Here is a 14,285-nt window from a genome sequence, read left to right as displayed (position 1 = left end):
TAACTAGGTTTTAGTGACGACCAAATTTTGCAGCGGCACAAATGTTAGGTTTTATCGCATTTTTGGGGCACATCAATTTTAGACTACTATACAAAAAGATCGGATGCATATTAACTCACTGTAGAACATTTTATTAAACTAAACTATTTTTCTTAACATTTTTATGCCTATGGCCTGGAAAAAATATTTGCACATCATTATTTCAGGAAAGTTACATCACAAAAGACTGCCAGAAAATAAAGATGCATCCATGATAGTTATATATTTTACAACACATGAGTGTCTCGGGCCTCTTGAAAGTGCACTAGAATCCTGTTAATGTTGCATCTGCATGTGTGCCATTTAGAAACAGGGCTGGAAAGGTCCAAACTGTCCAAGAAAAACATCAGGCATCCAGATTCCTGGTTCAAACGCTAATGTAAAAGGGGCAAAAAGAGGAGAAATTTTCCTTTCTATCACAGAGTTTCATAAAAGCTTAAATTAGGTTATGTGGCAAATCAGGTATGTAATACATTTATAGATTTCAGTTTATATTTACTAAAAAACTTTAGAGTTACTGTTTTAAGCAATTTAACTATAGTTTTTTTAGGATAATACCATAAAGAATGAAATATGGAAATGAGAATATGTTTTTCTACTTGATTGTATTTTTGCAATACATAACCAGTCTTCAAAAATGATTAAAGCAAATTCCATGGTTTTTAAGACTAGACTTATCTGAATCTATTTGTTCACAAAGTCACTGGGTATAAAACCATTAGCCCACAAGTCATGTTTTAAATCATTGTGAAATTAGCTTTAGCAGCTATACCTCTAATGTGGGGTCTGAAACATGAACTTCAAGGAACTCTCTGGACCTTTCACTGTGGGTCTTAATAAGTTTGGGAATGAATGATAAAGTTGAGAAATGTTTTTAAATATTTTTTTGTAACAAATAAATGCTAGGATTGAAAACTACTTGCTTTATCTTAAAATCAAATATGATAATTAAAAAAGTTGCATGATTTCCCTTTTATGATAAAGTTTCATGAGTTTCTTCATGTTAAAACCTTAGAACAAAACTACAATTTGTTTTTCTTTCATTTAAAAATCAAAACAAATTTCATGATGAAGCTATTGCAAAAATAATACATTTTGCTTAGCTGGACCAAAGCCAAAAATAAGTCTTCTGGTTGTAATCCTTATCTGTTTCTGACAATTATGTAGCAAACCTTTGGCCCTTACTTTGCCTTGATAGTTTGCAGGAGTTCCTTTGTTTTTCACTTCCCACCCTTCCTGTTACAGTGAAATGGGGTTGTTAGCTAAATTTGACCTAGCGATGCTTGTGCATTTTATTCTCATATTCAGAGGCATTGTTGGTTGGACTCATTAAGTGCAAGTTGTTCAAGTCGTGTGGCTCACGTCATCACCTCTCCACCACTGTGCTTAACTGTTGGTATGCTGTGTTTGGTTTCCTCTGAACATCCGACTAAGGTTGGATGGGTGTGTTTGTGTGTGCGCATAGCTTCTTAGTGAGTAACGTTTTATCTTTGTTTCATAGTCATTTCGAACTATTATATAAATACCTGTTTGGCAAGTTTGGCTAAAAGAAAAGGGAAATCATAGAAGCGAGCAAGCACAGACTCTTGCTTCATGCTGACAAGGTAAGACATCCACCATAAGTTTTATCAGAAGACAAGAATAGGCAAATTTTGAGTTGTCGTTTTCTGTGTAAACATTCATGTTGTCTTTTAGAACATGAAAAGCTGATTAAAAGATTGCTGATTTTGTAAAGAATTTGCACAGTTATGGCTGTACTTGTTAACTTCTGACAAAAATACAATCATAAATTACTGAGAAGTAGATTTCTATGTGAATCATCATTTCTGACACAAATTATGATTTCTCCATTTTGAATGTTGAGAAGGAAGCAATTGTGATGTGCACAAGAGTGCTCTACAAGGACATTTTTAAAGAGAAGATGTTTATCACATCCACTTTAAGGAAATGCTTCAAAATGTTTAAAATGGCTGCTATTTTTACCACATGAATTCCAGGCTTGTCCTACTTGTTTAATGATTAAAGATTGAATATCTTTGAAGTTAACCCCCAACAAGGTGTATGATTGCAGTGAAGAAATTAGTCTTTTGTCTCTGACATGTGGATGACACCGACAGTACCATTGCTAGCCAGTTGGGTGTCCTGAGTACAAATGCTTTGTGTTGCTCACCACCCTGGAATTTTACAATAATTCTGAATTATTCTGCAGTCCATTTCCCTCTACTTAGCGCAGGAAAATTAAGACTCACCAAAAACAAATTATGGGATTGAAATGAGGAAATAAGGGAAGTCTAATGAATTAAATGTAACAACAAAGAGTGTGAATCATTGAATATTGTTAGAATAAGACTTATCTGCCCTGATATGGAAAATAAACGAACGATAATTCAAAGCATGTGTGTACTTGTCAAACCTGAAATGTTTGCTCTAAGGGCTGTTTAGCCCTTAGAGCAGGAAGGTTCAGATTGAGCTAAATGAAGAGGTCACACGGTGGAGGATTCTTCCTTTCATTGGATAAAATTGTTACTTTTGTATTTAATTTATTAACAAGCTTTCTACACTTTTCTTATTATCGCAATTACTATACTTGCAATAATTTGTAAGGAACTTGTTGCCCTACGCGCAGTGCGTCATGCGCGTGGGCGGAGCGACGCCTCACCTGACACCTGACCTGTTATTACTGTGGCTTTCTCAAAGGTCGGGGAGCGATGCATCGCTGGGTCTTGCTTGCTTTGTTCATCAGCCTCTGTGCCATTGCTGAGGCACAGAATAAAAAAAAGGCAAAGACTGCGACTCCGCCCCTGTCAAAAGGTGAAGTTAGTTTGAGCAGATTGATTTCATCGCAAGACTGAATTAAAATCTAAAATTAGCTGGTCTTGTTTTTTTTTCTTCTTCTTCAGGATGGGGGAAAAATATAAAATGGGTCAAAAGTTATGAAGAGGCCCTGAAAGAAAGTGCCAAGAGGTAGGACTTTGAACCCATTCTTTGATTGCATGATAAGATTGTCTTCCTTTCAATTTAGCTTTTTTTTTCTTATCACATACAGGTAAACAGTTGATTTTATAAAATCATTAATCACGTAAAAAATTGCCATTGCAGCTCAATTTGTCAATAGATTAATTGCATTTACACCATCAGTGTGCTTAGTATGCTGAAGAACCCACTGAATTGATTCACTGGTTTTATTTTCGCAGTCAGAAACCATTGATGGTCATTCATCATCTAGACAACTGCCCACACAGCAAAGGTACCATAGAACTTTGGTTTTGTTTTGTTTTGTTCAATGAAAAAAACAAATACTACATGTACAGACTCAGATCTGCACACCCTCTGTCATTGTGGCTACTTTGACTTCACGGGGAGTTCAGTGCTTGTGTCCCTGATTCCCTGCAGTGTAGGTAATGAAGTATGTTGGATTTCTAGTTATAAATCACTCAGTTGGTTTTCTGGAGGCGAGTTCGGTGGAAGTCTCAGCAACAGAGCAGAGCTGGCTCTTAGTTTTGTTCTTTGAACTACTTCTATTGGCATTCCTTGTAAAGAGGTCTAAAAGGCCTTTAAATCAAATGTGTATTGCCTAGTGAAAGGAACTTTATTCAGTGAAAGAGTATAAAAATCCTATGAGATATTGTATCCAATTTAAATCTGGGTATTGCACAATTAATTCAGGGATTTGTTTTACACATCTTTACCAAAAGCATGTAAAGCACTGTAAATTTAAATTCAACTGTCATACATTTACATTTAGAGGTTAGTGTATTTTAAAACTGTTCTGTAAAATGTGGATTTTATTTATTGCTTTTGTTGCATTATTTTTCTCATTACTGTCACATCATATCCAGTTAACTTGTCAGACTAAATCTAAGTATTTTTACAGCTCTGAAGGAGGCATTTGTTGCTGATAAATCCATCCAGAAAATGGCCAAAGATGACTTCATCATGCTTAACGTGGTGGCAAGTAAAATATTAAACATACTCTGAGGAGAAACTATGTTGTATAAAAATATATTACTGATCATGACACTTCTAGATATGTTATTATTAATGCAAAATTTGGGGAAATCTATGCAGATTAGTGTAAATGTTTATTTAGGTATGCACTGCAAGTGCAATGCTTTCAGACTCTATTTTGGTTCTGTGTAAATTAACACATTTATCATTGGTGGTTATTATAATTGTTGTGATAATTGTTCTTCTACAGGAGGAAATCGGGGACAAGCATCTGGCTCCTGATGGCTATTATGTTCCCAGAATCCTCTTTGTTGGTAAATACTCCCGTCGATTATTATAATATGAATCAGTGATGTTAATTGCAGCTCTGAGAAAATCAGAAGTAAACATCAGAGAGGAATTTTATGCCTAATTAAATATGATCACAACACAGAGTACATGAATGTGAATGAGAAGAATACATTTGATCCATTTTAAGTTGTTTTTATATTTCATGGCTAAATACTGGGGTAAAATGTTTCTTTTTTCTTTTTCCCCCACATTATAAATGTTGGATAATACTGGACTTGCAAATGCAGAAATCCTTTGAGTGGCTCTGTCATATTCATGATTCAGTGCGTAGGCTGCAAAGATATTTCAATTTCAATGTATACATCAACATCTTACTAAAATTTTTGGGACTTTGAGAATTTTAGTGGCTTTTAGTTTTGCTTCCAACTTAAAACACTTGAAAACATTAAGAAAACCAATCAAAAGTATTTTTATAGTATTTTATTCCAGTCTTTCAGCAAAATGTCTCATGGTGTGCAGCAGGTAAAGTATATTGTAGTTACTTTTTTGTTCCAAAATTGTAAGAATGTTCCTAAAATGGCAGTGTGGGATTTTAGCCATTTTAAGTTACAAATAGATGTGTAGTTGTCGTGTTTAAAAAAAATAATTAATCAAACAATCAAACTTTATTTGTATAGCACATTTCAGCAGCAAGGCATTTCAAAGTGCTTTACATCAAATCAAACACAAAAATACAATGCAACATAGAATCAACAATAAAAACAATATGAAGTCAGATTCCGTCAATAAATTTTCAATTGATTACGTTTCAAATACAACTCTAAACAAATGGGTTTTTAGTTGAGATTTAAAGGAAGTCAGTGTTTCAGCTGTTTTACAGTTTTCTGGAAGTTTGTTCCAGATTTTTGGTGCATAGATGCTAAATGCCGCTTCTCCTCGTTTGGTTCTGGTTCTGGGGATGCAGAGCAGAAACAGAACCAGAAGACCTGAGAGGTCTGGAAGGTTGATACAACAGCAGCAGATCTTTAATGTATTGTGGTGCTAAACAGTGATTTATAAACTAACAACAGTATTTAATTAAAAGGATTTTTGCTTTTTATTGTTTACTCATATTTTTAAGTATTGTTAAAAAATTATGCTAAATATAAATTTGTCCAGTTTTATTAAAAAAAACACACGTTCATGTGATTTCATAATTTTCTCACAAATCTGTGTGCTACTAACTTGATAAAACTCTTCTGCGGATTAGCATTTTGCTATAGTTTCTCATCATCTTTTGTTTATTGTGCTGTATTATTCCCATGTTCTTCTAACTGTAATATCTTTAGCTGATCATTTGTGTCATTCTGCAGATCCATCTCGGACTGTACGTGCAGATATTGTGGGGAAATATAAAGAGCGCCTCTACACCTACGGCCCTGGTGACATGGAGCTCTGTGAGTGACTGTTAGCTCTCACTTTGACGCTGTTTGCTCTTGTTTAATAGGGTGAAAACATGCAAGGAGAATTGCTAATTCCAATCTATAAAGTAATCTTTACATGAACACTATGAAGGTTGAAATATTCTGAGGCAACACTTTGAGTGTATATTTTGTTTTTTCAAATTACACAGAAAAATGCTATCATATTCTTTGTTGTCCAAAGGAATCCACATGTAGATATTTAGCGATAGTAGCTTAAATCGCCCACTTAAGTGAAAGTGGGCCAATTGATAGTAAAGGCTCCAGAAAAAACAGATTTTTTTTTCCCAAGGGTTGTTAAAAAGGAGTAAAAAGTGATGCAACAGTTTATTTCTGAGTAGCAATGTTGAGAAAACTATTTCATACTCAAGCTGGGAGTTAGCTGTTCTTTGACATTGTGTTTCAGCAAAGTGAACCTCGTGTTGATAAGTGTGCAGTCTTCAATAAATGTGGATTATTACAAACTGTTGCACAGCAGATGTACCTACAGCTTGAATTAATGAACTGTCCTGTTGGCAGCTCAGTATCAGAGCTCTGATGTTTCTGTTCCTGTCCTCTGTTCTTTGGCAGTGGAACAAAACATGAAGAAAGTCAAACTCCTGGTGCACACTGAACTCTGACGCAGCTCTGCTTCTACCAGGTGGATGCTCCTGCAGAAAGACCAGCACTGAACTGTTACACGGTCTTTTAGAGCTCACTTAAACCAACATTAAAGAGAAGCAAGTGTTATTTTATTCATGCATTTGTAATATTTCGGTTGCTATTCTGCAGTGGTGCTTTTTAATGTCAAGAAATGGCTGCATGCCTCAGAAAAAAGTGGAAATACAACTTCAAATGTCAAGTTCTTTGCAATGTGTTGTTGTGTATTAACCACATTGAAATAAATGCAATTTCAATGAAAGGCTTCAACTTTATTCTATTTACTCACATTAAAATCTTAAATTGTATTTTCTTAAGGGTTGTTAAGAAAGGAAAAAGGCAAATTTACCACCAGCTTTAATGTTTTCAAAGCTCTGAGAGTTTATGAGTCAAACTAAAACTGAAATAGGAGCAGAGTTACCAAAGATTACTAAAATATCTTATCCTTCATTTTGTTAATAACAAATAAACAATTAATTCTCACTTCACAGAACCTGGAAAATAATAGATTTTGTTTCTTTGGATATTGGCATTTTTTCCAACACTAGGTGGCAGTGTGATATAGCTAGTTAAAGAAGACCATATGAAGACATTTTGGAGATCGAATGCATTCATTGTAATGATAATAACAAAAATCAAAGGAACGCTAAAAGTTTCACTCAGTTTTGATAGGTAAAACCTTAATGCAGATCACAGCTCTGCAACCTGCGGCTCTGAAGCCACATGTGGTTCTTAAGAAGCTTGATCAAAAATCCTAAAGAATTTAATGTTTAAAATGTAGATGTAATTAGTAAAAGCTTGGTTTAAGATTTTCATGCATAATATTTCTGCAAAGAATGACTCTAACAGAATATTTTTATAAAGTCATTTTTTTTTTTTTTTGTCTATTGCCTTTGTGGCTCTAAGCAAATTTTGTTTACCTGGAATGAAAGCAAAAATGGCTCTTAGGGTTGTAAATGTTGTTGATTCCAGGTTCAGATGAATTGCAAACATGATAATTTAGGTTCAGAGAATCTCATTTATAAAGCTGCTTAAATATTCCAGTCAAATGGGGCATCATTTGACTATCAGATTGGTACCATATGGTCAGGTATGCAGAAATGACTGCAATGACATTCTGGATTGATGGGTGTTGAAAACTTTCCACAAACTGATATCAGAGACTGGCAGCAATTTGTATTTTTATGAGTAAAACAGGGTTATATTAGTTTTTTTAATCACCTACTTTTCCAGATGTGAAGATCTCCACATAAAAAGATGTGTATTTAATGGCGTGTTCTTATTTATAAAATGTTGGGGAGCTACAAGAAGTTAAATGCCAATTTCTTGTCAAATTTATTAGCTATGTTTAGTAGGCTTTCATTGAAAATAAGTTGAAATCAACATGGCTCAGCTGTTGAACACAAATGTATTAGGAGCCAGCTTTATTTTAGTAGCTGATACTTGTGCACATCACTAATTAATTTTCTTTGGTTATGTTTTGCTATCAGTAACAACATTCACAATCTAAATATATATATATATATATATATATATATATATATATATATATATATATATATATATATATATATATATATATATATATATATATATATATATATATATATATATATATATATATAAAAACAAAGCATAAAAAAGTTTTTTCTTTCTTTTAAATATTTATATATGCATTGCTTTAACAAACAAAGACCAGGTAAAAATATTGAAAGTATGTATTGTATAAATCTGACCACTTTGACAGCCTGGAGGGTGTCTGGGGTGGCTATTTTTTGTAAGTAGATTTCTGTAGTGCCAACCTTAAGGTAAACATCTACACAATTAGTGTCCAGAATGTGTGGGGTCTGCAGAGACACGTTCAAGTCCTGGATGGAGGGAAGACCGACCCTGATGGTTCTTCCTATAAAGTTAACTGTTTGTTGCACAATAGTGAAACTGATGCTATCAGTTATTCTAAGTTATTTATTTCCTTTTTATCATATGCAATTAATAATGTGTATTAACTAATGCGACATCCACTTTCTTATCAGTCTGAATTTTATCACATGCTAACAGAGCTCACTGAGCGGTGTTCTTTCTTCATGAAGTTTAAAAAATCTCAAGATGGACCTCTCCAGATTTTTTAAACACTGCCTCCCTCTGTTTTTTTCCAATAGGTTTCATATGTGCGCACTGCTGGATTCATAACAAATGTGTTTTCTGCTCTGGCATCTCAGGTCTGACAATTCCCTCCCTGTGTTCTCTGCGCTGCTGTTTCAGTGTCCTGGGAGAGAAATGATGCCTCCAAATCTTCCCAAAGCTGTCATACCACTTGGAGAAAATGAATAATACCTCATTTACTTGGCGCTGTTTAAGGAATTGTTATTCAAGTGGGAAAAACATGAATGGAGGCCAAGTTTGTTCATGTAATATGTTTGATGTGATAGCAGCACAGTGTGGTGTGTATATGAAAACTTTATAAATACAAGTACATTCCTATAAATTTGAATATCATTAAAAAGTTAATTCATTTCTTTAATTTAATTAAAAACGTAAAGTTCATATGATTAATTCCAAACAGCAACATACTTAAATAATTTATTTCTGTTAGTTCTGATAATTAGCAAATAAAATCCTCAAATTCAATCTCACAGAACATTTTACACAACACCAATAGAAACGAATTTGAAAACAGAAATCTGGGCCTGCTGAAAACTATGACCATCTGCTGTACAGTATTTGGTCTTTGTTTGCACAAATTACTATAAACCCATATTTCCAATTGTTCAGTTTACTTCCTGCTGGTCTGCATTTCCTGTCCAGATGATCTTATCAGCAAAAGTCACTACCTCCATTTGCTGTATTGTTAATAACACAATATGTATCCACTAGACCTACAACATGATGCTGTAAACAGTCCATTTTCTTTATACAGCTTTTGTACATGAGATTTCACATCATTATTCATGTATGGTATTCATTTCCTGCTTTAAAGAGAAATCCCTTTTTGGTGCAGAAAAGGGTTTTTAATATTTTCTTCTTTGATAAAACAATAAAAAAACAGATTCAGATTCACATACTTTCTATCTTTTTTGCTCTGATGGTTCTAAAATATTTTAAAACCAGACGATATATTGGCTGTTGCCCACACGTGGACATCAAATTCAAGGCAAGAACCTTAAAATTTACAGAAATATTCTCACAAACCAAACCGTCAAACACACAGACACTCACCTAAGTTTAGAGATCTTTACTTTGACTTTGCCAGTGACAAGGACATTGGGCTATTAGTTCTTGTTTGCACATTGCTCGGACAATTTAGCTATTCAAATAGCGCCCGCTTACCGGAAAACAGCTCCTTAATGAAGAAATGACTGGGTAATATGCCATAAACTTACTCTTTTATTCCATCCCACACACTTTTGAATACACACTGCATTGAACCAATATGTACAGTACACACATGCACACGCCAACACAAACTTTCCTCACACACATGGTCACACGGGGGCAGAATGCTATTATAATGCAATCTACAGGAAACGGTGCCAATTTTGCCTTGTAAGTCAGACAGGTCAAATTGCAAATGTCAGCTTTTTTCTCTTTGATTTTAATTATTCTGTCAGGTTCAAAGAGCCTTCATCAGTAAAGGAGCTGTTCTGACAAAGGAAGGCCTGAGCGCACAGATAAGCTCAATCTGCTTCTCTTCTTGACACTTTTCTCCTCCGTACTTAGCCTATCTGCTCTCCTCTCACACACAGAGGCACTCGGGATTACCGCTGAGTAAATTGCAAACTATCACCGTGCCACAGAGATGGTTTAGCAATTACCAAATGGCTATACTGATGGGAAGTCAACTTTTTAACAACACCACGTTTCTTCACGTCAGATGAATTTTTATATATTAGATTGTGTGTAAGCATGTGTCTTACATGTTTAAAATACATTTAACACAATTATTATTTCTGTTTGCAGTAAATAATAAAAAGTCATTTTTAATCTCTACAAATTTTCTTCGAAACCAGCTTGATTTTCTACATTCCTAAAGCAGATGGGTTTTTTTTAATCCACTCCTGAGGTGGATTAATAAAACACTAATGAACTTCCAATTCAGTAAAAACCTTTTAATCAGGCCTAAATGAGCCATTATCCATCAGCTCCTGGAGTTTGAGGTAATGACACTCAACTGGAGAAACTTCTTCTTCTGTGTTTAGTCGTGCCGTCTTCCCTGACATTGCTTCAATTAACTCTGTATACATTTTTGGTTTTAGTTTACTCATAGAAAGTACTCATGCTCTGGTGATTAGTTTATTTCAGTCTCTTTCCTGGACAGTCATCAATTCAGCAGTCAAAGAGGGGACTTTGATTTCTTGGACTAAGTCAACAACTTTTTTTTTTTTTACCATAATCTTTGTGTACTTTCTGTGTTTCTCTGGCCCCATCCATTTCTGCTTTTGCGATTGGCTCTATCTGAAAGTTTCTTCAGTTTAAAAGGGAGTTGTTCCTTTCAACTGTCACCACATGCCATTACTGGATTTGTAAGTACGCTTAGCTGATTGTAATGTGCAAAAATTATAGTCAAATTCAAGAAAATATTTTGTGCTTTATTAGTAGTATGGACAAATGAATATAAGATTATTAACAGTGAGTATTTAGTCTATTTTACATTTTCTTTATGACTAGTTTTTAGCCAGATTTAAACAATCATATTTCTAATCACTATAACTGGTTCTGTAGGAACAAAATCATATATTTTCAAGTTTCTCAAAATGCTGTTTTATCAGCAGCATTATTACTTGTGAACTTGTTGTGGTCCCACTGCAGCTCATTATGTCCTTTAGCGTTGACAACATCCATCTGTGTTCAAACTTTAAATTTTTTACATTTATTATCTATGAATGTTCCTGATTTATTAAATATTTCAACAGTTCCTTACATCAGCCAACTGAAGCTCTTGGTACTGGCAGTACTGTCAAAACTCTTTATGAAATTTTCAGTCATCACAAAGATTTTCAGTTCAGAGGATGTTGTTAAATGCTGTATGATGCTATATGATGTTCTGCAAACAGTTAAACTCAACTTGCATCACATCACATGAAGCCCCTCAATGGAGAAACTGATTTTCTTTTTCTTTTGGTACAACATTTTACACAGAGACGCTGTGTTTCCTTTGTACTTAGTCTGTCGGTGTTATCACTACAGAAAACACCTACACACACCCACACACACGCACACACACACATGCATACAAGGTCACATCCATACTCTAACCAGTGAATATCAGGAGGCTCGAGCCAGCAAAGGTGGAGACTGGTCTTGCTGTTTGATTCGCCACATACATCAACTCTGTTGAGCAGAAAATTGAAATGGAAATGTGGGCCTTGGAGGAGTGTGGCTCCCATTTACTCCTGGACCAGAGCTAATGATTTGTCATTTCTCTCAGGGGCACAAGCTGTTGGCCTCTCCCTCACTGGCCTCCTGCACTGGGACGCCCAGAGCTGCTCCTCTGTTCTTTACTGTGCTGGCGCTCTGAGGTGACGTGCTGATAAATTAAAAGAATGCATATTTTAATGTTTACCAGTGAATCTTTGTTTCTGGCCTCAAGAAGATGATATTAGTCTTTCCTGGAGCTCATAAATACTAAATTTTTTAGCTTGAATACTAAGACAAAGCCAACTTTAATTACTTGTAATAAAAAGACTTGATAGAAGTTTTCCATAGACGCCCACACACAAAATATAGCAGATGGTTTCTGCATTATTAAAACCCAGAGCGTTTCTCACATGGTGAAGTTTGCTGCAATGACAGAATCTGCTTTTAGAGCTTTCATCCTGCCAACAGGGCGGTAAACTTCAGGGAGCTCAGTGTTTATAGCATCTATAGACTATTTATAATTGATCTAATAGTTCATCTGCCCGGAGAGTAAACAAAGAAATTGCTATCAACTTGGAGGATTATTTTAGGGTTTGTTTAGCTGATTTTTTTCCCACAGCTAAACAAATATGAACAGCAGCAAACAAAAATGTAAAATTTTGATTAGCTTGAACCAAAATAAAGTATTTAAAAATATATTGTTTTTTTAATCGCTTTAGAGACAGATGGTGAAAAGCTGTACATCCAACCCATATAAAAAAAACAAAAAAAAAAAACATTGCAAATCTGATGTTGCTAACATAGTTTTTAGTTTTCTTCATTTCCTTCTTCTGCTGCTCTGTTTTTAATTGATCAACAGGTGAAACGGTGGGTAACACCCTGTTTATTACAGTGCAACAACTTGTGGAATTCCGCTGAATAAAATTTCCTTCAAATGAAATAATAAAGACTTTTCATTCTGTTTAAATGTAGCAGATGATAAAGATGTCTGCATAAAGAAGATACTGGCATAAAATCTGGATAAAAGTTGATTCAATTTGCTGAACAAGCTTGACTTTCAATGATTTGTTTTGACAACATTTTAACATGATGGTAGGGCCTGAAAATTAAAGCTTTTTAATAGATTATTTTATGACAAATTAAGAAATTACCAAAATGTTGACATTAAAATATGTCCATAAAGGGAAATCTAATGCATATTTAGAATATATTAACCAGTTCAGAACTGTTAGAGGAGAAAAGAAAAAGTCTCCAGAGGAAACGAGGAGAAAATGGAAACAAAAAAGGAAAGAAATTATTATTTATGCAATGTCTCATAAGTCTTTTACAGTTGTGAAAAAGCATAAAACTAAAGATTATTTTTAGTAAATAAAAATACAATTTATTTCAGTGGTAATGCAAGCAATACGTTCCTCCTGTTCACGCAGTGATTGTTACCAGCTGTACTTTATTTTTCAATAAGCATCTATCATAAGTTCTGTAGCTGAAAGCTTTGAAGATGGCGCTCTGTTGTTTTTATGGATTTGTAAACACAACAAAAAGAAATCCATTTTGTGATTTTTGCTGTTGATATTTATGTTTCAATCGCAAGATCACAGAAGCAGCAAAACAGGAGCAACCCATCACTGATACAACACACACTGATAGAACATCACTGGAATATGTGCACCCCATAATAATATTTATTATTATAAACAATGGATTTTTGCTTGGACTATTTTGTCATTCAGTAGGAGGTACTGCAGCATCCGCCACATCTCTACTTGCTGCAGTTTTATTTAATCTATTTTAGTAAAAAGAGGTTTAGGAACCACTGGACTGCAGTGTATAAGTTAAATACTAAAAAATGACATTAACTCACTGAATTATTACTTGATCCATTTGTTGTGACTGAAATTTACAACAACAAAAAACAAATGTCGGAAAGCTTCTTCTGAAATTAAGAAAAGATCCAATGCTTTAAACGTGACATCTGTTTTTTAAATGAGACAATATTATATTTATAATTAAGCATCTATCCGGTTTCAATAAATCATTCCAAATCAATTTTTGTTTGATCTGAATCAACTAATCAGTAAAACTGCAGTATGAATAAATGAGTTTCTAGTTCCCCAAGTTAAGTAAACTGACCCCAAATATCTTTCAGATTTGAAGTATGTTTTCATACCTTTGATTTACTCTTCAAATGAGTTTGGTAAGCAGAGGAAACCTGATGACCCTCCTTCACTTGCTGTCCGACCTAAAGATTAAAACCAGCAGTAAAATGCATGAGACGCCTCCGTCTGACTAATCCAGCCTCCACACTGAGTCTGATTGACACCCGACACGTATGCAATTAGTTTCTGCAAAAATGTCACCACCACCACAAAAAGCTACTCTACAGATTTTACATAAAACTCCAAACTCTGTTTAAAATGTGTTTCATTGTGGAACACTGCGCAATCAGGACTTGAAAGGTGTAGTTCTGGTGATGGTGGACCCTGAGGTGATTTTAGAAATGAAATACGTTGTTTGTCTAATTAAATTGGTGATTCCATCGGAGATCTCCAGTGA

At 34.5% G+C, this 14,285-nt stretch overlaps 1 protein-coding gene across 2 annotated transcripts; it reads left to right on the top strand.

The window, feature by feature from the left end:
- The first annotated feature begins 164 nt into the window (after positions 1-164).
- On the top strand, positions 165-6,647 carry agr1 (anterior gradient 1). 2 transcript variants are annotated; one of them, XM_044131713.1, is made up of 10 exons: positions 165-501; positions 1,348-1,435; positions 1,541-1,643; positions 2,737-2,850; positions 2,940-3,003; positions 3,234-3,286; positions 3,914-3,990; positions 4,238-4,301; positions 5,631-5,714; positions 6,309-6,647. In XM_044131713.1, exons 4-10 carry the CDS (start codon positions 2,748-2,750, stop codon positions 6,356-6,358), a joined length of 495 nt encoding a protein of 164 aa, XP_043987648.1. In that variant the 5' UTR covers positions 165-501; positions 1,348-1,435; positions 1,541-1,643; positions 2,737-2,747; the 3' UTR covers positions 6,359-6,647. The 2 variants fall into 2 exon arrangements, with proteins under 2 accessions (XP_043987648.1, XP_043987649.1); XM_044131714.1 differs by lacking the exon at positions 1,348-1,435.
- The last annotated feature ends 7,638 nt before the right edge of the window (positions 6,648-14,285 follow it).

This window comes from Gambusia affinis, linkage group LG11 (genome assembly GCF_019740435.1).
Source record: "Gambusia affinis linkage group LG11, SWU_Gaff_1.0, whole genome shotgun sequence".
In the NCBI taxonomy this organism is placed as follows: domain Eukaryota; kingdom Metazoa; phylum Chordata; class Actinopteri; order Cyprinodontiformes; family Poeciliidae; genus Gambusia; species Gambusia affinis.
Note: the sequence above shows the minus strand (reverse complement) of the source record. Positions and strands in the feature narration are given on the sequence as shown.